The following is a 23,471-nucleotide window of genomic DNA, read 5'->3' as shown; positions in this document are numbered from 1 at the left end:
CACTGAAATGATTCATATCATCAGATCAGTTTCTTTTAGAATGCAAACATCTGGAAACAGTACTAGTATTGTGTTCAAATGAGATAGATGTCAGTGTTACAACTACACGATGCAGAGGGGTTATTCCTCCGTTCCCCTCCTTCAGGGCATAACACAACGCATACAAAAAAATCCAACACTTTAAAACACAAGGTGTTAATACACTGAACACAATCTTTTTTACTCTTCAAAAGAAGCTCCCACTTATATGCTTTCTATGCCAGAAATTAAAATAATACAGTTCACAGCCTTTAAAAACTATGTTTTAAAGAGCAATCAAGTCAAAGCCAGATGTTTAGACAACCGAAAGCATTTGCTCCACAGACAACCAAGAACACGTGTTTCATGTAGGTGGTTTATTGTAAGAATTTACATATATTTCTGGGGCTTTACCACTTCTTCACAAAATAGCAGTCTCATTAACACAGACACCGGTAAGTTAAACCATCTGCTCAGAAGAACTCTTCTTCACCTGTAAGGAAAAGTGAATCAAATTAAAATCCTTCAATTAATTCTTTTTTAAACTCATCTCCTCCAATTTAAATGCTTTATCAACTCATTAATCTCCCTTACTCCCCGCTCTCCTCTAACTCTCCATATCAAGTCTGTTTTTCCTTGAAGCTTTAAATTTTGCATGTGCTTATTTTGCTACAGAACCCCCTTCAGGTACAATGTCTTACAGACATTTTTAAGTCATAGCATAGCATGTCAGGGCATTATAGAAGAAGAAAAACTAATTTCAAATGAATCCAATAACCCAGAAAGTAAAAAGAAACATAGAAAACTGTCCAATATTGATGTATGCTATCATGGGCATAGTATGTTTAAAATACTTGGTGCTCTCTTTAATAACCTCTTACTTAGATTCAAACTCGCAATGGGCAGTTTTTCAGTTGTCTGGGAGTAGAAATTTGTCTAAACAGGATCACTGAACTCTGACTTCCTCATTTAACTTTTAAGATTGTGTTTAGAAATCATCCATTGTAAACGCAATCTATTCCATAACTTTACCTCTTGGATTTGGCTGAACCTCTTTTGTCGATTAATCCCTGGTTATGGTATTATGAGAAAAAAACAGAACAAGCAGGTTAGCAAGCAACTCATGCAAATTAAGGCAAAACTATGCAAGTATTCATAACTGCAAATGTATTGTGAGGGGCACAATACAGCACGTAATTGCAATACGGGAGGTATTCCAGACACTTTGTAAACATACAGGATATTATCACATGTATTTGCATCTTTGAGTACACCACAAGTTTTTCAACTGTTAGATGTAATACACATTAGCTACATGCAGTTACGAAGTGTGGGCTTAGACCACACATTTTGTAACCTGCCGTACACACAGTTGCAGAACTTCATTCTCAGGGAAACAAGCAATATACTCAACTTTAACATTTATGATACACAGTTAGCATTAACAGACTCCAGAAATGCCCTCTTCTTTCCAACCCCACCCCCAAACTTCTGAACACTGAAGGCTGATTTATGCAAAAGTGTTTCAGTCACCTGTGTTCCTCCACTGTACTACAGCAATGTGCTGGGCTGCTTGAGGCAGTCAGTAGGAAAAAAAACAGGTAGAGGGGAAACCAATTCAAAGCCAAAAAAAATGAGGAAACATCCTCTGCTCAGGCAAGGATGTGTGTTGAAGCTAAAAATCTACTTTACCAGCTGTTGAAGCATATCTGGCCAGAAAAGGCTGTCAAGCTTCACACTTGTTAGTACAACTGCCACAAGCTGAAAAACCTGGGAGCCATGCCATGGGTTGTCTTCCCTTTGGTTCTGGAAGTTACACGCCTTGACCTTCCCCATCAACCTGACTGAAGCAGGATGCAAGCATGACATGACTTTGGAAAAACTCCTGTTTCATGTTTATACGGGTACTCACAGAGCAGCAGCACCAGAGATGATCTCAATAAGCTCCTTAGTAATGACGGCTTGACGGGTACGGTTGAATGTCAAGGTCAATTTGTCAATCATCTCAGCTAGAATAAATTAAGGTGGGAGTTTAAGCATGTAGGTATTCAAATACAGGAAAAGTTGTATGAACAGAATACTAAATGGTCTTGTAAATCCATGGGGATGATCAAGAGGCTCACTGCACTTATCAGTTTCCCCTACAGGTAATACTACTCACAGACAATCTAGAAACTAGATAATTTGGCTCGAGGCAACAGAATTAAACACCTGAAGAACAGGTGACAGACTAACAAATACCATAGTATCATTATCACTTATTTTAACATAAAACCAAATACTGTATGCTTGTTTCAAGTTAGATTTCCCTGTCAATAACTGTAACAATATTTCCTTCCAAGTTACTGCTGTTCTGGCAAATGGAGCCTGATTTTTTACATCCTTTTTTTCCTTTTTTAATGGAGATTGTACCACCACTTTCAAGATAAGGAGGTCAGCAGAGACCCATACTTACAGTTCCAGGTAGCCCTACTGCATACCATATCAGCTTCATAGAGCTACCTATATCCTTTATGCAACACTATCTTCCTGAGACTGAAGTCTTATCACCATGCCCCATTAAATGTTATTGGCTGTCACCCACTAATACCAACTGCAACTCACTGCAGTGCGCTCAACTTGGACATTTCCCAAGGAATACTTGCATATTCTCAACTTTCTGCATGACAGGTGGTAAAATATTTAGCCAGTTTCAGTTTCCCCACCTTTAAATTGATGCATTACTAGTTACATCGGTCTCACAAATAGATATAGGTTTATAAAAACAATTTGGAAATCCTCAGACCAGCCACCAGGTTAGTTAAATATTCCATGTTCTTATTAAAAAAACCCCGTTGGTTCACTTTCAGTTACCTAGTCTTGTTTTCTAGATAATCGACAGCAATCCCTCTTTCCAGGGACAAAACGAGGTTCACATGTTCAGAAAAAAAAACAACAGTAGAATTAACTCCCCAAAAACCAACTCAAATTGCAATTAAGAGAGTAGCTGGCTCACTTCTGATCATTTTGGAAGCAAAAAATTGCAAAAAGGGAGTTCAGTAGCTGAAGTCCTGGAAAACCCAGGGAGCAGACTTACATGCGTTTTTGCTTGCGTTGTCCATGGCGGTCATCCTAGCACTCTGCTCGCTGGTGGTGGACTCCTTCAGGGAGTAGTACAGAATATTTGCTAGCGTAAATTCCTGGTAGTTTCTCAGCACATCAGCATCGATGTCATCATAGATACTTAGGCTTTCTGTAAAGTATGGAAGAGTGGATTCAGAGAAATCCAAGCCGTACCACTTTTAAGAAAACACCACAACATCACGTGGAAGACTTGTCATGTGAAAGCTTGTTCCCATTTAAGGCAATGTGGAGGATTTTTTTCCATGTACTATGTCTACATTCATAGCAAAATTTTAAATATCAGCAAGATTACTTATTTGGTGTGTTTTAATTAAGTTTCATCACCAGGGAAGCCAGATTCTGACAAGGGCCAAAGCATCAGCGGTGTATTATGTTTAATCTTCCCGCCCAATGCTGCACAAACATTTTGGGGTGTTTTCACTGAGTAGTGCAAAGCCACTTGATGCTGAACACACTGGAATCGAGTGTTGCATATGCATAATTGTTACTTGAGAGAAAAGTCTCAAACCAAAATTAGTACAGCCTTTATTTTTCACCTCCCTCCCCACAGCTGTTTGATTTGTCAGCCTTTGAATGCCAAGAGAAAACAAAATTTTAAACTTAATGATACAGGCACCATAATAAGATGATTTAACATCTTATTTCCATACACAGAATACTTTCTGTGTGAAAGTACTTTCTACCACTTGACATACCTGGTGGTTTCTAGTTTGCTACTTACCAGAACCAGCAACTGTTTCAAATGAGAAGATTGGTTTTTCATCAGTTTTGTAGGAGATGACAGACCTATATAAAAAGAGCATTACAGAGTTTGTCTGAAGAGCCTAAACTGAGCGTTTAATACCAACTTCAAACAATCAACTTCTGTCCTAATTCCTCAAACTTTTGTGAGACTTCTGACGAAGAGATACCAAATACCCGAAAGATATAATGATGCACTGACTGGAAATGTAACAGCACGTGCTATACAAATAAGCAGAGAACTCCAACCGTAGCTATTAAAAAAAAAGCGACAACCAAACTACAACAGCTCTTCACACACAATACAAAACACACTGACTCTTCAAGAAAAACTAAACATGCCAATTCAGTTAGTTTTCACATTTTATTTCACTGGACCAAAACGCTATTCGGAAGTCTTCCACCCAAGATCTTTCCAGTGCAGCTTCAGTTTAACCTTACCTGAACCGATTGTAGATGACAGAGCCTTCATCAAATTCGTACCCGGAGTTTAGCAACTCTGAAGCGATGATTGAAGCATCTCCAAAGCTCGGTGGTCTCCGGCCCACTTCTTTGAATGTCATCAGGAAGTAATTGCTGTGCGTCCTGCAGTAACAAAAATCTGTGTCAGAACCAAACTGGTGCTCTAGCGAACAACTGTCTAGGACCAAGAGGCAAGGAATGACACTAACTTACTAGTGTTAAGAGCCAAGCATCCTACTGAATTTGGGTCTGTGAGAAATTTTGCTTCCCTCCCCCAGTTAAATTATGATTATAGCTTCGTGATAAGCACACAGTTGCAACAGGGTTCATGTTGCTACCTTGCATTTTTGGAATAAGTCTAAAATGTCATGTAGCAGTTTCACAAGACAGCAATCAAATCCAAGCGATCAAAACCCATTTTAGCACATCGGCAGTCTTCTTTTTTCCAAAGGAACTTGGATTTAGCACAGTTCCGTAAAATGCAATTAGCTGTGAATGCCACACAGCTTTGAGCAGTTTTGCAATTTTTAAATTTCTACAATGGGAAAAAAACAACAACAACACAAAACAACCCCTCTCCTTTTTTACCTCTGAAGTAGGCCTCTAATTTTGTCGCCTACACCAACCACCATAACTTCCTTCCCCGCATTTGAGAGGTTGGTAATCTGATTCTTCAAGCTTTTAGCAATAGACGTATGGATAGCACCACACAGACCTCGGTCAGAGGACACACCAATGAGCAGGTGCTTCTTCTTGTCCTCGGGTGCCTTAATTTCTGCTTTCTCATACAGAGCTGAAAACAAAAAAGGAAATAGGTAAGTTATTCAAAGGTGCCAGGAGGCAAATAGGTCTCATCAAAACATCTTTGACTAATTTCAGTTCAAATCACTCGTAAGGGGATTCCACATCACAGCCAGGTGAATTTTACCTCCCTCACAATCACTCAAGTTTGCACGTGATCTGACCAGAGGTGACAAAGAAGCAATTCAAAGCCACCTGCATCTCTGCATCAGTGAACTTCAACTAGATAATGACAATGATTGCAAGTCCAGTGTCCAAGAAGCACGAGTTCAAGAGTTTCCAGTAAGGTTTGGCAGTACCTTTAAGTATTAGACCTGATGGTACAGGGATACAACACTATTTCATTAACAGAAAGAAGGAGACCAAAAAATCTGAGTAATTTTGCTTTTATGACTAATAAAAACAATTATGCAATCACACAAAGTTAAAAAAAATCAGATATAACTAATTTCATATTATAACACTTAAAAATATCTTTTTATGAATTACATATAAAGGAATACTCAAGGTAACAGCGGCGTAGGGATACAAATCCTTTTGAAAAAACATTTTCAAAAAGTCTAGGCATTTAATCAACACCATGAAAGCTTCCTCCCTTCTATTCCCACATCAAAGTGCAAGAGCCTTCTCTCACCCAGTGCTCCTGTTCCATATATTCTAGCAGGCTTCAGCTCCCTCTCAGCTCTTGCATATTTTGCTGCAGAAACCATCTTCATGGACTTTGTAATCTTCTGAATGTTCTTGATGGACTTCAAACGCCGGGTAACTACAAGGTTAATAGATGAAGGTCAAAACTGGTTAACACCAGGCACAGTGACATTGAAAACAAGCAATAAAATGCTAACAAGAGCTATCCAGAAATCATTCTCCGAGTTCCTCAAAGAGGAAATAAATAAACAATGCCCAAATAAACCTCACAAAAGATACACCCTTAGTATTTTTTGTACCAAGACTGCATACACAGTAAACCGACTAACACGAATGCATCTTTACAACAGACATTTCTGCACCCTAGATGTAAATTTATTATTTACCCCAACATAAAATTTATTTACTATTCTCTTTCCTTCCATTTCTACTTGTTTGTTTCTCAAACACATAATTTGAGGTACATTGCCAGCTTTTCTGGGATGACAGGGAAAAAACCCAGACCCAATACTATAAAGAGACAGAATAGCTTCCCTCCTCTATTTAGATTGTGGCAATGAGATTTATAAAAACACTGATGCAGAAAGCAAACAAAACAGGTGTCCTAAGAACAAGTCCAAGACCAAACCCCTGTATAAAAACCTGCCATGGCTTAAAGAAGCATTATCAAAGCAGAAACATTCAGACAACCTTTTATTCCCCTATGTGGGACAATAATCATAACAAAATAAACTCTGTTCACTTAAAGGTGAACAAAAGCCTGTTTTAGTAGATTTGACAAAGTTACTTTTAAGATGTGTTTGAATAAGACTATGCTCGTTTGCTTATATAGCACTTGAGTTAGTTTTAAGCAGTGACTTTCCTGAAGGACACATGGTTCATGTAAGTTCATGGAGGCTCACGTATCACTGTTGTGGTCTACCACAATGACTTTATGCAACAGACACCAACAGAAATTATCTTCTAACAGAGGGTCTTCCTGCAACACTTCCCCCTCTTAAAAGCAGCCGAAAGCAGCACTTACTGTCTTTCAGAGTTGCCATATTCCTGACTTGGCCCCTGAAAACGAACGTGGGAGAAATTAGGACAGGTCATTACAACACCTGTCAAAGACAGGTCTGTTTATGAGAGACGGAAATTTAAGAACAGTTATTTTTCAAAAAACACCCCCCAGCAGGGACGCTTCTCTCCAAACCTTCCATGTTTCTCTTTCTCTCTATATCACTTCATAGGTTATCCACTACCTTGGCTAACAGCGTAAGCCAACCAAGGCCCACCGAGCAGAGCACCAGAAGGACACAACCTCCCAAACACCTCACGTTTTTCTTCTTAAATACTTAAACCCAGGAAGCAGAGAGAGCCAGACCCTGACGAGCACCCTCCTGACCCTGTCCACCCCCTCACCCTGTACCACCAGCCGCTTGCCCATGAAAAGCAGAGCCCTGAGACCCCTTCCCCGCCCGGCCCCATTGCTCCCCTCACAGCTCCTCCTGCTCCCTAATCCCCTCACGGCTCCCCTCGTCCCCTCACGGCTCCCCTCAGCCGCATCGCCCCCTCGCATCGCCCCCTCGCATCTCCCCCTCACAGCTCCCCCCCAGCCCCATCTCCCCCTCACAGCTCCCCCCCAGCCCCATCTCCCCCTCACAGCTCCCCCCCAAGCCCCATCTCCCCCTCACAGCTCCCCCCCGGCCCTTCCCCGTTACCATGCCGGCTGGTAAAGCCCGACGGCGGCGCCCCGGCACAACATGGCGGCGGCGGTGACAGCGGCGGCGGCGGCAGCAGCGCCCGGGGCCAAGATGGCGGCGGCTCCCCCCCGAGCCCCGCTGAAGGTCAGCGCCGCCGCACCGCGCATGCGCGCAGGACTCGGAGGAGGGCGACTTCCGTCAGCGTGTCGGTGACTTCCGGTAGGTCCGCGGCGACTTCCGGCGGTGGCTTCCGGCAGGGCGCAGGGGAAGGAGCGGGCCCGCGGGCGCCATGGGGAAGTCGGATTTCCTCAGCCCCAAGGCCATCGCCAACCGCATTAAGTCCAAGGGGCTGCAGAAGCTCCGCTGGTATTGCCAGATGTGCCAGAAGCAGTGCCGCGACGAGGTAAGCCCGCCCTGGGTGCCCAAATCCTGCCGGGGGGGGGGGGGGGGGGGGGGGGGGGGGGAGGCCTCTGAGGGGCCTCGACCCTTCAGGGGCTGTGGGGGGGGGCTTCTGAAGGGCTCCGACCCCCCCTGGGGGCCGTGTGAGGGCGTCTAAAGGGCCTCGATCCCCTCAGGGGCTGTGTATTGGGCTCCCGACCTTCTCGTAGGGGTCCCCAGCAGGGGTTGTAGGGCTGGTAGCCGTCCATCGGTCGCCTTTTGTGGGTTCTCGTCTTGCCCGTGGGGTGTGAGCCTGTCAGGGAGAGGCTGGATCTCGTTCATTCGGAGCCAGGGATCCCTGTTTGCTTTTGGGGAGGATTCTTGGGCTCTGGGATTTGCAGCCACTGCTGTGTGGACCAAAATCCCCTTGGGAGAAGCTGGGTGGGACCTCAAGGGCTGCTGATCAATGGGGATAGGGATTTATCCCACTGGGATCACCAGTCCCCCTCTGGGAGAAGTTCTGAACCACAGTGGACAAAGCATGATGGTCCCGAGCCTTTTTTGGGCACAGTCAATCCCCAGCACGGTGATTGATCAGCCCTGGGTGAGAGGGAGCATAGGATGGTCCCAAACCACCCCGCTGGGGTGATTCACCCCCACAACCTTGACAGGGCAGTGGGGATAAGAGCGAGGTGGCTCTCACCAGCCCTAGAGAGGAGTTTAGGTTGATCATGGCTTCCCTTGGGCTCGGGGTGAGCTCAGTGATGCTCATGTCTGAGCATCAAGATGCTGCATGTCTGAAGTGCAGCAATTCTCATGCTGTCTCAGTACCTTCCCTGCTTCTCCTGTTAGAAAGAGATGGGTTTTTTCTGACCCTTCCCCCTCTTTTCACTTGTCTGTTCAATTGGGGCCAGGTGCTCATGGGATGCGAGTGTCCTCTTCCTCCTGGTTTCCACCGGGGTTGCACCCTAAAAGCACCTCCACTTGGGGTAACTGTGCTTTTAGTTTTCTGTCCTTCATGAACAGACATTTTAACGTGCTTTTGGAAGAGAAGTAAAACCCCCGGTGGATGTGTAAGCATACTGTTCTTCAGCTCGTTCTGCTGTCCTCTTCCTTTGACCCAAGAAGATCAAATCCTGTTCTCTTTCCAGTGATGACAGGCAAGACTGAACTCGGTTAAGGTGTTTTACGTGAGACATCCGCTTATAAAACACTTCTAATAATTTTCAGCTGCCTGTTACAAATTGAGACAAAGCTAAAATAGTTATTTTTATCTTACAGAATGGCTTCAAATGTCACTGCATGTCCGAGTCCCACCAGAGACAACTGCTGCTGGCTTCTGAGAATCCCCAGCAATTCCTGAATTACTTCTCTGAGTAAGTTTGCTACGTCTTCCTACCCAGCTCTGCATTCCTGTGTCGGATCTGCACAGCCAGACCTCTTAAGGCGAGTTATGTCCCACTGAAGACACTTCATTCTGATACGTTTTAGTGCCAGCTAAGTTTTTTAATGGCTCTTTGAAAAGTTTCCTTTTGAAAGCATGCAGAGATTTCAGGGAGCCACGATGTTTAAAATCTGACGGTCTCATCCCATTTGAGATTTTTTACACCCCCAAATGAGGCAGTTTTTTCTCCCAGATTTTTAGCCCAAATGTGACAGTTTTATCCCACGTCTGAGTCCTGTTTTAAGTTGCTCTCCCGTACAAATTATGCCCCTGTTGTGCCCCAGCTCAGCGGCTGTCACACTCAGAGTTACAAAGAGCTGAAAACCATCGCAGGGAGATAAGAAGCCGGTGGTCTGCCCTGTGTCTCGCTGTTTCCCTCGTTCCTTTGTCCAGCTGACCTGCCTGACAGCGGGGCTGACCGCAGCTGTCTGCGGCACTGGGCTGAAGGGAGGCTTTATCCTCCTGCCATTGAATTAGCGGGGAAGTGAGTGATCAATCTCCCCAACCTGCTGCTGCCCTTTGTCCTGCCTTGTGTTTTGTGTCAGCGTTAGTCAACCCGGGAAGATACCTGGTAATGAAATACCAGCAGTTAGCGGGAAGTGTTCAGGCTTCATTCTTTCTGTTTTATCCCTTTGAAAGGGTATTAGCCTTCGGAGGATTTAACTTGTACGGGCGTGTAGCATGCTGCGTTTCTTTGTGCGGACACGCTGCACTTAGTGCCACCTCACTGAAAAGAGGGAAACGAGCGGCTGAATTTCATCACGCTCAGCTCAAAGAATGCTCCTGTTTATGCTGCAGACATTTCACTGCTAATGACAATGATAAATGTCTTCGTAATTGTTTACGTTTTCCTAAAATACTTTCTTTTTATCCCCTAAGGGAATTCCGAAATGATTTCCTAGAGCTGCTCAGGAGACGATTTGGTAAATATCTTATTGTTTGTTTTTAATGTTGTCTCTTGATTCCATTTTGCTTGGTTTCTCCTAGGTCCTGTACTTAGTTTAATAATAATTCTGTTTCAGGAACAAAGAGAGTCCACAATAACATCGTGTACAACGAATACATCAGTCACCGCGAGCACATCCACATGAACGCCACGCAGTGGGAAACGCTGACTGATTTTACGAAATGGTTGGGGAGAGAAGGTAAATAGAGTTGGTCAGGGTCAGGAAGTTCTAAAATGATTGGATAATTGCGTTGCTGACAAGGAATCAGTAAGCATTTGTGTTAGTTCTCCTGTTTCCTTTTCCTTTCTTCCCCTTCCCTCCTGTATGTGTGTAACAGATGCACAAACACACTTCTGTGCTAACCATTAGGAATTTGCTTATGGAAAGTGCCAGAGGTCTGGGAGAAATGCGTCAATCACGAACCTTTCCTGTAGTTACTGGAGCTATTGTTAAATCCTAAGTCAGCTTCCAAGAGTTGCCATTTAAAAAGTAAAAACTGTGGCAGGACATCTCTTACAAATGCAGAACCCTTCAGGATTTAAGGTGACAAGAAGCAAGCAGTTGTTTTCATTCTCGGCCTAATGAAAAGATTTAAGCAATTTTGCGTTCAGTGGGGGGAACAGAGATTGTGTGGCACTCTGATATGACAAAGTTTACATTGGCTTAATTGCCTGTGTGCTACAGGGTACATTCATGAGTCATTTAGCGTTTGAAAAGCCACTCTGAGTGGCAGTAACAGTAAGGGAGCATAGTGAAGTTTCCTATAGTACATTGCTATTAGTGTGTGGTGTTTATAGAGGTTAGGTTTCTGTTTTCTTCCTCGTTAAAACAATGGGAAGGAAGCCTTTCCTTCAATAAGGAAAGTGCTGTAAAGCATTTTGTCCACTTTATTTTGTATTCTGGCCTATTTCCACATAGAACTGGCTAGCTGAAGGGAAGAAACAATCACTAAAGATGATTCAAAGTCAATTTTACTAGGCCAGTAAGGGGTAGGTTGTCTCCCTATGAAGTACATAAAAAAGTATTTGCCCTGTTACGGCAAATACGAGCTATGAAAATGATCTTGATGTATTCTTCGTTCCTCGCTTGTTGTTTGTTAATATTAAACTTTCTTTTTCTTGTGTTTTTTTAGGTCTTTGCAAGGTGGATGAGACTCCAAAAGGCTGGTACATTCAGTATATTGATAGGGACCCAGAGACTATTCGCAGGCAACAGGAACAAGAGAGGAAGAAGAAACAAGACCTTGACGATGAAGAAAAAACTGCTAAATTCATCGAACAGCAAGTTAGAAGAGGCTTGGAGGGGAAAGAACTGGTGAGGAAAACTACCTTGTATTTCCTCTCAGTTAAGTTAATGCTGCTAGGATCCTTCCACTGGCATTTCCTTTGCAGTCAGTTAAAAGGTGAAGAGTAATCTTCATGCATGAGGTTACAAGCTGAGCACCAGTTCAAACCGGGGAGCAGTGGGCAAATGTGGCTGAATTTACATCGCTGTTCTTCTCTAAACCAAGAGGAAAATTATTTCCCCATTTTACTGTCTGATCCTAGCCATTTTAAGTTTGATTTAGGCTGTCTTCTCCCATGCTAAAATCATCACATTACTTCATTTATGTTCTGAAACTTCTGTTAAACATTTATCTAAGGTTGTAACCTGCTCTGGAGGAAAGCTTGGAATTGCTTTGTATCTGGCTTGCTTTACTACCAAATGAGTAATAGTTCCCTTCAAGTGATTAGCAATTAAAAAATCCTGAATTTAAGGTAGGAGAATAAAGAGTGTCCAGTATGATGTCTACATTTATGATGTTTTAAAAACTTTTAGGGCTGCAAATAAGTACAGTAGGGAGGCTAAGGTAACTTGGGAGGCTGAAATAATCAAATCCACAAAGTCAAAAGTTTTTAGATAGTCCCGGCATGCAGTTTGGGAGCTGCTCCTTTGGCTTCGTTCCACGACTTCCCTACACGTTGTTGCCTGGGATTGAGACCTCCCATTTGATCCTGGGTGTTGATAGGTACATTTAAATGCTGTTGTAAACAATTATCTTTTCGTTAATTTAAAACTAATTGAAATTTAAATGGTCTGAGCCTTTAGTACTAAAAATCTGGAAAGATTCCAGTATTTTTCTTCTTCAGGTTGTCAGTCTGTCCAAAAACCAGTCTAATCATGCTGGTTCAAAATGAGAAAACTTAAGGTAAGCCCGCTTTCCTTTCATGCTGGAATCAAACAAGTTTAGACAGCATCTCTGGAGAGCGTTGAGTAGTTAATTTTGCACAGGAGCCTGTGATGAGATAATGTTTTCAATTTATAATTGTATGAATCAAGCCAGGCAGATTATTACAGTTACTAGATAACCTCACAGTGGTCTGTAAAACTGAGCTAATCAATGATCACAAAAAAAAATGATACCTTGGCTCAGCTTTCTGAAATCTATTTTGTATCCTTTTGGCAGGAGGCACCAGTCTATACTGAACTGAACAGAGAAAATGAAGAAGAAAAAGGTAACCAGTTCTTGAAACGTGCAGTTTTCTAGAACTTACAGAAGCTGATCTTGGGACTAAAATGTGATGAGAACTAAGGCTTGCTCAGTGCTTCACAAAGTGCTTTGAGATAAGTTAAAAAGAGCAACGGAAATGTGGAAATACAGAGAATTTTTGTGTATATTTTTTGAACTTTTTTATTTTAAAAGCTAAAACAAAAATTAGTAAGTATTTTCAAACTTACGACCTTTCCCATTTGCGGATTGTTAAAATTGTAACACCTTTCAATGTACTTGCATTTAAAGATAGAAATAGAGTAATTCTTTTTTCCTTTTTTTTTTTTTTAAGTTGCATTTAATTTAAACAAAGGAGCAAGTACTTCAGTAGCAGCATCTTCTAAAACCAGGTGAGAAAAGAATTTAAGGGCAACCTTGACTTTTACAAATTACTTACATGTCAGTGGTGTTTGTATTGGAAGATGTATGTTGTCCTGGAGTATCTGGGGTCTGCTATCTCTTCCTGACAGTTATTCAGGAGGGGATACGAGGCGACTTCATGGTTTCTTTTGTATTTTAGGTGGATGAATGGTTAGATCTTAAACGTATGCTGTGAGGAGCCTTCTTGAATTCACTAAGGTTCGTGGTAGATGCCAACAAGGTAATAGGCAGTAATAGGTTCCTCTAGGAAGAGATTATGTGCGAGGGTGGATAAGGGATCTAATCAAACTGTTTAAGGTGAATCCCATCTAGTCCCAGCTGCCTGCTGTGGATGGGTGTTCATGACTTGTTCATTTCAGTTCCTAAAAGCTTTGATTACTTTGTCTAATTGGAGGTAACGCTTTCCCTGATCATCTTTAAAGGAGCTGAATCTACCTGACGTAAATCTTTCTGAAGTTCACAAATTTAATTGTCATCATATAACCACAAGCAACACGGACAAAAGGGATCAATAACGCAAATAATACATACTTATAGCAGTCTGTGGAACCGTGTGATGAGCATTACATCTTTTCTTGTGAGGCAATATCGTAATTAAATGTATTGCACGTAAAATGAAAGTTTGCTTCTCATCATAAGCTTAGCTTCTAGATAAGGTATCTGATGGGAGATATGCCAGGCAGAAAATGAGACAAAGTAGTTCTTTGCAGTAAGAGATACAGATGCAAGCTTTGAGGAATACTTGTAAATTATCCCTAAGCGTTGAGTTGTGCTTAAGATGAGTTTGAAACGTAATGCAGATGCTCTCTTGAATGGTTTCAGTGAAGAATTCAGATTTGCTTTTAGGGTGCTCACTAAAATTTGGCGGAATGTGAAATCACGTATCGGGAGGTCTCATTTTTTCATAGTATACGATAGGTACTTGTATGGAAGCTTCGTAATGGTAGTGTTGAAGCAAAATTTGGATATCTCCTTCACAGTAAGGTGACCGGCCTGCGGTTTATCTGTCACTGGGAATATAGTTTCCGTGTACGACTGAAGTGAATCCTGCCTCCCTGTGTCAGCCTAAAGGTGTGTTCTGCAGCTGTGAGATGTGTTGGCTGCTACTGAGGATCATTTGAGTTCAACCTGATACCACACGCTGCAGAATCCTGCCAAGGATTAGCGCTTGCATTTCCTGACTGGGGGCAGAAATAGGGCCAAGAGGCCGTAGGTTGTGGATGGTGGATTTTGGAGGATGTGGGGCTGCTGATTGTTGGGTACAGAGGTGTAGTTGGAGACTTACTGAGAATGGGGGTGAGAGGGGAGGTGTGCCCTCTGTTGTGTGTCCGTGTGGCTGACACGGAGCTGGGAATCACCACTGCAGGCACGGCTTCTGATGCTCACTGCCTTTGAGTAAACTGAGGGCCTGGGTTTATTTTTTCCTTTGAGAACTTAAGTCCTCAAATCCCTTCTTAACAGGGCTGCTGTAGTGGACAAGATTAGAATCACTTCTAATTAAGGAATGGGCAGGAGCTATGGCCAAGGTCACCCACTCCGATCCACAGCACTGCAAATGTACCCGCGCACAGACCTGTCCACACATTGATCAGCCTCTGCTGTACACGGTCAGGGGCTCCCCAGCCCTGTAATCCCACAGGGAGTTCCTTCAGAACCTGTTTGCCCTAATGTTTAGGAACTTGTCTGCAGTTTTCTGTCTAATGCAGTCACGGCCAGTTTATACCAGTTGGTGTTGTGTTGGTGTGGGTGTTTAATGTAAATGGTTGTTTTTCTCCCCGGTGATTCTTTTTCCTCAGGCAATAAATGTATATAGAGAACAGCTTTAACCTTTCAGCCCTTCCTGTGCTGCACGAGCAGGCTTGTACTGTGATAGCCTTGTTTTCCTAATCCCTTCCTTGTCCTTGTTCCAGAGTCAGCTAAACTTTCTTGGAACAGGAGAGCTGATCCAATTTGTGTATGCTGCAAAGGAAACCTCACCGTGGCTTATGCAAGGCACTAATACTTGCCTGTCTCGATGCCTCAGGGTTGTGTTTGACTCTCGTGGTTGGTCTACGTTGGTAGTTGTCATCCACGATTATAGCTAGACCCTTTTCTGCTTCTGTTCTGTAAACTGTTCCAAAGTATGTGAGCTCGCCTAATGCGCTAGTTAATTTTGTCTCTTGTAAAACACGGTTTTCAAGGTAAACCAGTCCTTTCTTGCATCCAGTTCTTTCTTGCCGTCCATACTGATGGCACACCTGAATAGCATTGGTGGTCTCTCACTCTTTGTCCCAGGGTCCTTAAAGAGTACCTTAAATAAGGTTTGGTTTAGTCCTGGCACCCGGGAATCCCTTAGTGACCTCACAGAAATGTCATTTTCCTTCTTAAGCGTGGGTATTGCAGTTATGTTTTAATTGTATTTTGCCCTAGATGGAATTTTATTTTAAGTGCTTGCTGTTGGATTTGTGATTTAATGTGCCACTTCTTCTAGAGCTCTATTATGGAGGTTTTCCAGTCTTCCTTTGAAACACATTTGATTTTTCTCTCAGTTTTGTTTCTATTGCCATTTCTGTGTCTCACTCCCATTATGAACCTTCCCTTTGCTAGTACCTCCAACGTCCTCACGACAGACCACCGGCAAAACATGAGATTTGTTGTAAGGCCATAGTAAGATTATCTTACTGTCCACCTCACAGCAGCCTGCTTCATGTTTATGGATGAGAAAACACCTAGATTTTTTACTGCATCCAAATGTTTTTTACAAAAACGTGCAAACACAGGCTGCCTTTAAGCACTTCTCACTTTACCTAGGTGTTCCCTGATCCCTAAGATAAAAATATTTCTGCAGATTGCTCTTTTCTTTCATAAGTCATAGGCTGTTTGCCTGTTTTTACATATGACCTTGAAGGTGGTGTTTATTTGCTGGGTGTAGAGCCCTTTTCTACAATTTCCCCTTCTTTTTCCCTCCCTCTGCCTGATTAATTATCTCTGTCTGGAAGGATTTCCAGGCCTCTACCTGTGTTGGAGAGTCGCTCAGTCCAGGCGGCTTCTCTACAGCCCCAAGCTTGCCATTTTGATTCACGTATTTGAAAGAAATACTCCAAACAAATTTGAAACTCTTATTTGCAGACTTGTTTTTGCCCTTACCATTTAACTCAAGTCCCCAGTCACCTCTTTGCTTTTGCACTGGTGAACTGCCCACTGGATTTGTTTTCGTTCAGCTGGGCTGCTAGCAGCGAACATCAGCGGACGTGGAACTCACACCTCGAGATCAGTTCTCGCTGCAAGGCGCAGTCCTAGAGAAGGAGGCGTGCGTGGTCTGGAAGATGACTTTGCACGACTGAAGTCAGACAGATCATCAGGCCTTTTTGTCCAGCCAGTTCTTCAAATGCATCTTGGTAGAGGAGACAAGTTGAGGTCTGCTGTGAAAACGCCATCTTGCTCTTCCAGCAGTGTCCTTGGACCGAGTGCACTGAAGGCGGCGGAAGGGGCAGTTAAAAGAAAAGAATCGGCTCATGGCTCTGGTCAGTCCAAAGAGAAAAAAAAGAAATCTGCACTGGATGAGATTATGGAGGTAACAATTGTGCAAGGATCTCTGTCTTTATAACCCCAATGAGTCCACTCTGCCAGGGCCTCCCTTTGAAGTTACCTCAGACCTTCAGTTCTTGTGGAATTCAGACCTTCACATCCTATCAGGCAAAACTATCCCACTTCCCATTTAAAACTGTTTTCTGCTGCTCATCTGTGCCTATTCCCCACACAATCCGCATGTTGGAAATAAAGGAATACAGCTTTTGCAAGAGAAGAAATTATCTTGACAGAAATAAATGTAAATCTCCATCATTTTATCGTGGACTGCTGGATCTCATCAGATTCATTTTTGTGCAGCAAACAACGCTGACATACCTTTGTAGTACTTTTCCCTACTTGATGTGGGTCTGGAGAATTGGTTCAGCTTTTTGAAAGCATGGGGAAGCTGCGGTAAAAGGAGGAAATAAATGGTGATTATTTGTTGTTGTTCTGTAGCTTGAAGAAGAGAAGAAAAGAATATCTCGAACCGACTACTGGTTGCAGCCTGTAAGTGTCTTAAAAGATATTGTTAAAACAAATGTGACCAGTTTTGCATCTCTAAAGCTGCTAGTGATTTGAAGCATGTAAAGATCCAAAAGCAGATCCCAAGCTAAATTCACTCATTTTCCCAGCTGCCAAATGTGAAAAATTACAGTATCTGGGAGGAATTACTCTCCCTGGTTGACCATGATCTGCAGTCTGAAACATCATATGCCAGATCTCGGATGGGGTGGAATTCTCTAATTAAGGAGTTGGTGCCATCAGTCTCTGCAGATGGTGTTTAAATTCTGGCGTGACTTACAGCCCTCTTCTTTCTACACTAGTAGTTGACTCTCAGAGATGCAGAGTTCAGCATCAGCCTTTGAGCTGAGAGACTTCATCTAAGACTGGTTTTTAGATCAAGAGCTGCCCTTTAACCATTGAGGGCTGTCATTTTATATCCTACATTAAAATGTAACTGAATATGTAAAACAAAAAAAAGTCCTGAGAGATTATACTTGGAGGCAACAATTCAAGGATAAAGACAAGTTTCTGAATGCTGAGTCTTTACTGTTGCTGCTTCCTTCACTGTGTCTATAGTGTCACTGTGGTTGGGGTTAGAGTGACTTGCATGTGTAATTAGATTGTGTAATTGTTTGTATATATTTTGTCATTTTAATGTTTTTTTTTCCTTCCTTTCAAATCTTCCAGGAAATCGTTGTAAAAATCATCACAAAAAAGCTGGGGGAGAAGTATCACAAAAAGAAAGCAGTTGTTAAGGTAAAGTGTGCAAATGGAAGCATGTGGCATTGGTTGGGTTGCTCTGGTATCAGATGACTTCTGAAGTTTTCTGTTTCACTGTGTAAGCTGTTCAGCCTCGAGTGAACACTTGATGGGGCTGTAAAGTCACCTTAACTTCACTGGGACTTTGGGCAGAGTGAATCCCTGAATTGGTTTAGTTGCATTTACTCAGTGATCCTTTCTTAAGAACTGTTTTTGTCCTGCCCAGCTTATCCCTATGAACACATCCCTCGTGGGGAACGGTCAGTTTTTCAGTGTGAGAAGACCAAGAGCAGTGCAATTGCATTTTAATCTGAGACAAGTCAGTTTTGCACAAACATTTACACTGCGTGCTGCCTTTGAGCAAGATCTCCCTTGTGTACAAAATCTTCAGTCTGTAAGCCTTGCTCTGTTCAGAAGTGCTTTCTTTTAGCCCCTGCCAGTGAAATGATGATGTACTAGGTAGTCCAAGGCCCAGCAGTCTCTGGCAAGAGTACCAAAGAACAACACCCAAGCATGCTTTGAATGATTGACAGCAGCATAGAGAGCTCAAAAATCACAGCTTTTTTTTGGTAAGCATCTCAGCAGGTCACGTGTCCCAGTGGCTGTCCTCCACCGAGCTCTGAACATGGGAGGTTGAACGTGGTTTATGCTAGGTGTAAAGATGGTCGGTGACGTTTTTCCTCATTGAGAGGCAGCATCACTGTGTGGCTTCCAGCCAGCTTAGTCTACCATGAGAGAAAGAATTTACTCCCCATCTTCGATAGGATAGCTAAGGTAGCTGATCTGAAGGTTGACAAAACCTTCAGACAAGGCTGACAAAAAATTTTGGTCTTCATTTACAAAGGAAACCAGTCTTTGATGTTTAAGAGAAGCCCTTTTAGTGCAGCCTTAACTTCAGTGTGAGGCCAGTCGGTGGCTTGCAGAAGCTGGATGCCTTTAGGACAGCTCAGAAGTCATCGTTGCATTTGAAAATGTACAAATGCAGACTCTTGGTCCTGAAATTGTTAATTTTGAAAATGTAAATTTAAAGGATTTTTATGTCATAGTCACTGATTGGCTTCTGCCTTTCACAACAGGAAGTGATTGACAAGTACACAGCAGTTGTGAAGATGATTGATTCTGGAGACAAACTGAAGCTTGATCAAACACATCTGGAGACTGTAATACCAGCACCAGGTATGGCTGTTTGTTTTGCTTGTTTTCCAACTTAGCTGTCACAGCAAAACTTAACTTGCAGTTCTTTTAAACCACAAATCATTCACTTGAAAACTACACTTTGTGAGTGGGTAGAGCTGGGGGCTGCTTGCTGGAGCCTCAAGGAGAAGCCTTCTGTTCCTTGGCGGGTGGTGAAGTTGAACCCAACTCCATGAAAAGAAGTTGGGAGCCCTGTTTTGTAACTGTTTTCCTATTTCTCACTTCAGGCAAGAAAGTTATGGTATTAAATGGTGGTTACAGGGGAAACGAAGGCATCTTGGAATCTATCAATGAAAAGAAATTTTCGGCAACAATAATCATCGACTCTGTAAGTATAAAACGCTGTAAGATTAGTTTGTGTGGAGTGCTTTTTCATCTGTATGCTGGAGAGCTTTAGTAAAAAAAGAAGGTATCATTAATCCCATTTTACTGGTGGGGTTTGTGGTGTACAAAATGCTGTGCTCACTCCCCTGTTCCCAACTGGTAGGAAAACAGATGCATGTTCATTGCAGACTAAGGTTCTGCTATTTGCCTTTAAGAAGATGCCCAGATGCTGACTTTGGCAAGTTTTTAACTTGAAAGTGACTTGCAGAATATTTTGTATGTTTGTTTTGAATGTGGCCGTTGTTGCACTGTTTTGTGGGAAGGTAAAAAAAAAAAAAAAAAAGTGAAATATGCGTGGAGGTGATTTTTCTCCTCCCTTTCTCCTCCCTTTAGCTAGACTGAATATGGGCCCTTATATGCTTTGTTGTCTGGTTTATAGTTAACAAGTACATTTGAGGTTTGGTTTTGTGTTTTTTTTTCTTTTTTTTTTTACATCGCACCTTTCCCTGGGCTAAAGTTAAGCCATGTGATCACCTCTGTGTGTGTGGCTATTTCTTTGCTCTCCTCTGCCAAACAGTCTTTAAACTCATCGATATGGCAGGGGGGATATTGTCTCAAAGAGAGATCTCTCAAACACACCTTGCAGGAGATACCTGTTAGTATCCTGTTCAAAGAAGGGCTGCAGAAACTCAGCCCCTGTGGGATTCTGGAGAATTTACTTGAGGACAGACTGTGCAGGTGTCCTAACCACAGCTTTGGTTGGAGACGAGGATCATGAAACATTGGTCTTGGGAAAGGAGGTTACTTTTTCTCTTGTTCTTGTATTTGTAGATGTAAAGATTACTTCCTTCTGTGTGAACTCTAAGTCTATAAATTAAAAAAGGGTGAAACTACCACTAGAAACCACTGAGGTCTGTGAGAATTTTCATAATGATTGTAGGGTTACCAGGATTTTTATATATAACAAGTCTGTGTTCAAAATCAAATCTGTTTTTCCTTAGAAGCTCACAGTGAATCAACTCAAAACAGCTGCTTATATTTGCCCCCCAAATCTGAGGAACTTAAACTAACACAAAGTGTCCGGAATGTGAAAAGATTTCTGGGACAGTGCTGAAGCCTTTTCACATTCTGCAGTCAGATTGCAGGCAATGAAACAGAAAACGCTGTGTTGTGAACAAATCCCAAACCTGCAGTTCTTTTTTTTTAATGCGTTCCACTATGTATCGCCTGTACAACAGCCGTTGTGCATTTATGTGTGGCTTTTGGGCAGATCTCTTAAACAGAAAAGTAGCTGTTGTGCTTTTACTGTGCACGGCACCGGGTAAAAACGCTAACGCCTGGGATTTCCAGTGCTGTTCATTTCAGTTGTGCTTCTTAAAAAATGACTGAATGCAGCAAGATTTGATACGACCTCCTTAGCTATGTTACTTTAAGTTCTCTGGTGGGAAATTCAACAAACAAGTTCATGTTTTGATCTTATTTCTTATACTGTCGTATTTTCCAGGGACCTTTAAAAGGACGCCGAGTTGAAGGTATCCAGTACGAAGACATTTCCAAACTTGCCTGAGGCGTTAACTGTGGATCAGAGATGATTTTGGTTCCCAAAAACATCTTTCTGGCTTCTTCCAGGCAGATACAAGACTCTACCATGTCAGGGTTTTTGTTTTCTGTGTATATGTATTTATAATGTATATAGAAATCAACCACGAGCAAACTGGTTTTATTTAAAGATCACTATAAATTTGTTACATAAAATGTTTGTGGAAATCTTATCAGTGGAAGTACTGTCTGATTCTGTTTCAAAGTTATTTTATGATCCTTGATTCAATTTCCTTTTGTAAAACACAGCAGATAGCTGCACGCTGGAGTGTTCTATTTACTGAGGTACATTACAAGCTCCATAGGGTGGAGAACTACCTACAATAGCTGCTTGAGGCAGGCAGTGTGTGTTGGGGCCAATGGAGTTTAAACAGCACGCTTCTCGACCTGCAGCCAAAATTGGATTCTGGCTGGAGGGAACGAGGGAAAGGATTAAGAGAACAGCAGGAAGGTAACAGTGCTGCCAGGGATTCTTTTCCTGGATTTTTTTAAAGAATGGTCTGGTTTATTAAGTGCTGTCACCAACTTATTTTTAGTTAACATATCAGCTATAGTAGAATCCACATAATCAGTCTTCTCCGTCACCTTTTTTTCAGGGCTTCTAATATCACAGTATCACAGTATCACAGATTTCTAGGTTGGAAGAGACCTCAAGATCATCGAGTCCAATCTCCGACCTAACACTAAGTACTCCACTAAACCATATCGCTAAGCTCTACATCTAAACGTCTTTTAAAGACCTCCAGGGATGGTGACTCCACCACCTCCCTGGGCAGCCCATTCCAATGCTTAATAACCCTTTCGGTAAAGAAGTACTTCCTAACATCCAACCTAAAACTCCCCTGTCGCAACTTTCGCCCATTCCCCCTCGTCCTGTCACCAGGCACGTGGGAGAAGAGACCAACCCCCACCTCTTTACAGCCTCCTTTAAGTCAACTGTAGAGAGCGATAAGGTCTCCCCTGAGCCTCCTCTTCTCCAGGCTGAACAAGCCCAGCTCCCTCAGCCGCTCCTCGTAAGACTTGTTCTCCAGACCCCTCACCAGCTTGGTATAATAATATCAGTATGCAATTTATCTGCATGTAGACAGCCAAGTTGGATGTTACTTGTGGGGTTTCTGGGGTGCCAACCTGAGTGTGTGCAGATATGAGTTGGTGATTACTGTTTTGGTTTTCCAGAGCCTTTTCCTTTGTTCGTATTTCCATTGTTTCCCTGCTCTGCTGTGAATGCTAAATGAGTAACCTTATTTTTTAAAATTTTTTTGTCACATTTTATACAATATTTTTAAGGTTTTTCAGGAATAAACTTAAACCTTTCTTAGGTAAGTGTATTCCTTATCAGCCTTTTAAATACGTGGGACGGCGCTCTGTTGGTTCACAGCCACTGAAGAGCACAGTGAAGTGTGTCCAACTGCTGTAACTGCCTCACTTGTCGAAAAGAAAGATGCAAGTCTTTCTTTTACAGGCAAGTTACAATCCAGGCAAACTACAAACCATCACCTTATGGTTCAGTCCGCCTCTGATTACACTGTGTGGGTCTGGAACCTGACGGCAGGAAAACTGATACCCCTGTACCTTCCAGAGCAGATCTTAGCTGTGGGGAGCTGCTGTGCCTGATGCTGTGTGGCTTTTGGGGGAAGCTGAGATGTAGGAAGCTGGGGAAGGTGAGAAGAGGTAACCATCTGCTCTGCTCATCTGGGAATAGTAGAACTTTTTTGCCACGCTAACGCAACAATTTTCTGTGTTTGAGCAAAAATCCTTTCATGATACTTCATTTTTTCTTAGAAGAGGTACTCAGCACCTTCCTTAGTGGGCTGAGGGTTGCATAGGGCAGGATGCTGTTGCGATGTCACATTCAGAGATGTGACATCAGTCACACTGCAGTCTAAAGTTCAGGGTCAGTAGCAGCAAAGTCACCATTTCTTGTCCATTTCTTTGCCTCAAAGAACCGTGATTTGTGGTTTCCAGGGGACCCCTGCAGGAAGGCTGAAAGACTGCAGAGGCTCAGTGAAACAAGCTGCTGTCTGGAATGACCTCACGCAGGAGAACCAAATGGCTTTCCAGGGATCCCAGGCATAACTGCAAGTCAAGCAGTAATGCAGTATCTAAAAAATGGAGAATTATGCAGAAAGGATCTGAAGACAGAAGACTGGCTGTAAATTCATGTTGTTTGAGCAACCTGGATTGTGTAAACAGCTCTACCTTTTCTCAAAGGACAGGTTCTGAGTAAGAAGAGGCATGTAAGAGACTAATGAGGATAAATAAAAAAACTGAACAGCTTTTCTGTCACTGAAAATAATTGCACCTGACATTCTAGAGCCTGAAATTAGCTTGGAGTGAATATAATAGAAAAGTTGAGTTGTGTGGAGATGAACAGAGAATGATAA

General features: G+C 42.6%; 2 protein-coding genes across 5 annotated transcripts; one reads left to right on the top strand and one right to left on the bottom strand.

Moving 5' to 3' along the window:
• Positions 1–380: 380 nt before the first annotated feature.
• ATP5F1C (ATP synthase F1 subunit gamma) lies at positions 381–7,676 on the bottom strand (the record flags this gene model as incomplete). Of its 3 annotated transcripts, none has more annotated exons than XM_080567878.1 (10): positions 7,497–7,676; positions 6,818–6,852; positions 5,780–5,911; positions 4,933–5,137; positions 4,324–4,467; positions 3,863–3,927; positions 3,095–3,250; positions 1,931–2,027; positions 1,046–1,088; positions 381–505 (listed from the first exon to the last, which is right to left on the bottom strand). In XM_080567878.1, the coding sequence occupies exons 1-9, from the start codon at positions 7,643–7,645 to the stop codon at positions 1,082–1,084; spliced, it is 990 nt and encodes a 329-aa protein (XP_080424004.1). In that variant the 5' UTR covers positions 7,646–7,676. The 3 variants fall into 3 exon arrangements, with proteins under 3 accessions (XP_080424004.1, XP_080424003.1, XP_080424005.1); XM_080567877.1 differs by having other exon boundaries at positions 381–511; positions 1,051–1,088; XM_080567879.1 differs by lacking the exons at positions 381–505; positions 1,046–1,088 and having other exon boundaries at positions 1,927–2,027.
• Positions 7,677–7,690: 14 nt separating this feature from the next.
• KIN (Kin17 DNA and RNA binding protein) lies at positions 7,691–21,260 on the top strand. 2 transcript variants are annotated; one of them, XM_080567862.1, is made up of 13 exons: positions 7,691–7,881; positions 9,138–9,232; positions 10,180–10,223; positions 10,323–10,445; positions 11,380–11,561; positions 12,694–12,742; positions 13,070–13,127; positions 16,591–16,711; positions 17,164–17,214; positions 17,899–17,967; positions 19,047–19,146; positions 19,392–19,492; positions 20,993–21,260. In XM_080567862.1, exons 1-13 carry the CDS (start codon positions 7,768–7,770, stop codon positions 21,053–21,055), a joined length of 1,170 nt encoding a protein of 389 aa, XP_080423988.1. In that variant the 5' UTR covers positions 7,691–7,767; the 3' UTR covers positions 21,056–21,260. The 2 variants fall into 2 exon arrangements, with proteins under 2 accessions (XP_080423988.1, XP_080423987.1); XM_080567861.1 differs by having other exon boundaries at positions 16,588–16,711.
• The last annotated feature ends 2,211 nt before the right edge of the window (positions 21,261–23,471 follow it).

Source organism: Anser brachyrhynchus (assembly GCF_964034855.1).
Source record: "Anser brachyrhynchus genome assembly, chromosome: 1".
Lineage (NCBI taxonomy): Eukaryota > Metazoa > Chordata > Aves > Anseriformes > Anatidae > Anser > Anser brachyrhynchus.
The sequence above is the reverse complement of the archived record's forward strand: the minus strand, read 5'-3'. Positions and strand labels throughout refer to the sequence as shown.

Excerpts from the sequence above, each read along its gene's own strand:
- KIN (XM_080567861.1), top strand. The coding sequence starts at position 7,768 with ATGGGGAAGTCGGATTTCCTCAGCCCCAAGGCCATCGCCAACCGCATT. Across the intron at positions 10,224-10,322 it reads GCTGCTCAGGAGACGATTTG|GAACAAAGAGAGTCCACAAT; the intron begins GTAAATATCTTA and ends ATTCTGTTTCAG. Across the intron at positions 11,562-12,693 it reads GCTTGGAGGGGAAAGAACTG|GAGGCACCAGTCTATACTGA; the intron begins GTGAGGAAAACT and ends TCCTTTTGGCAG.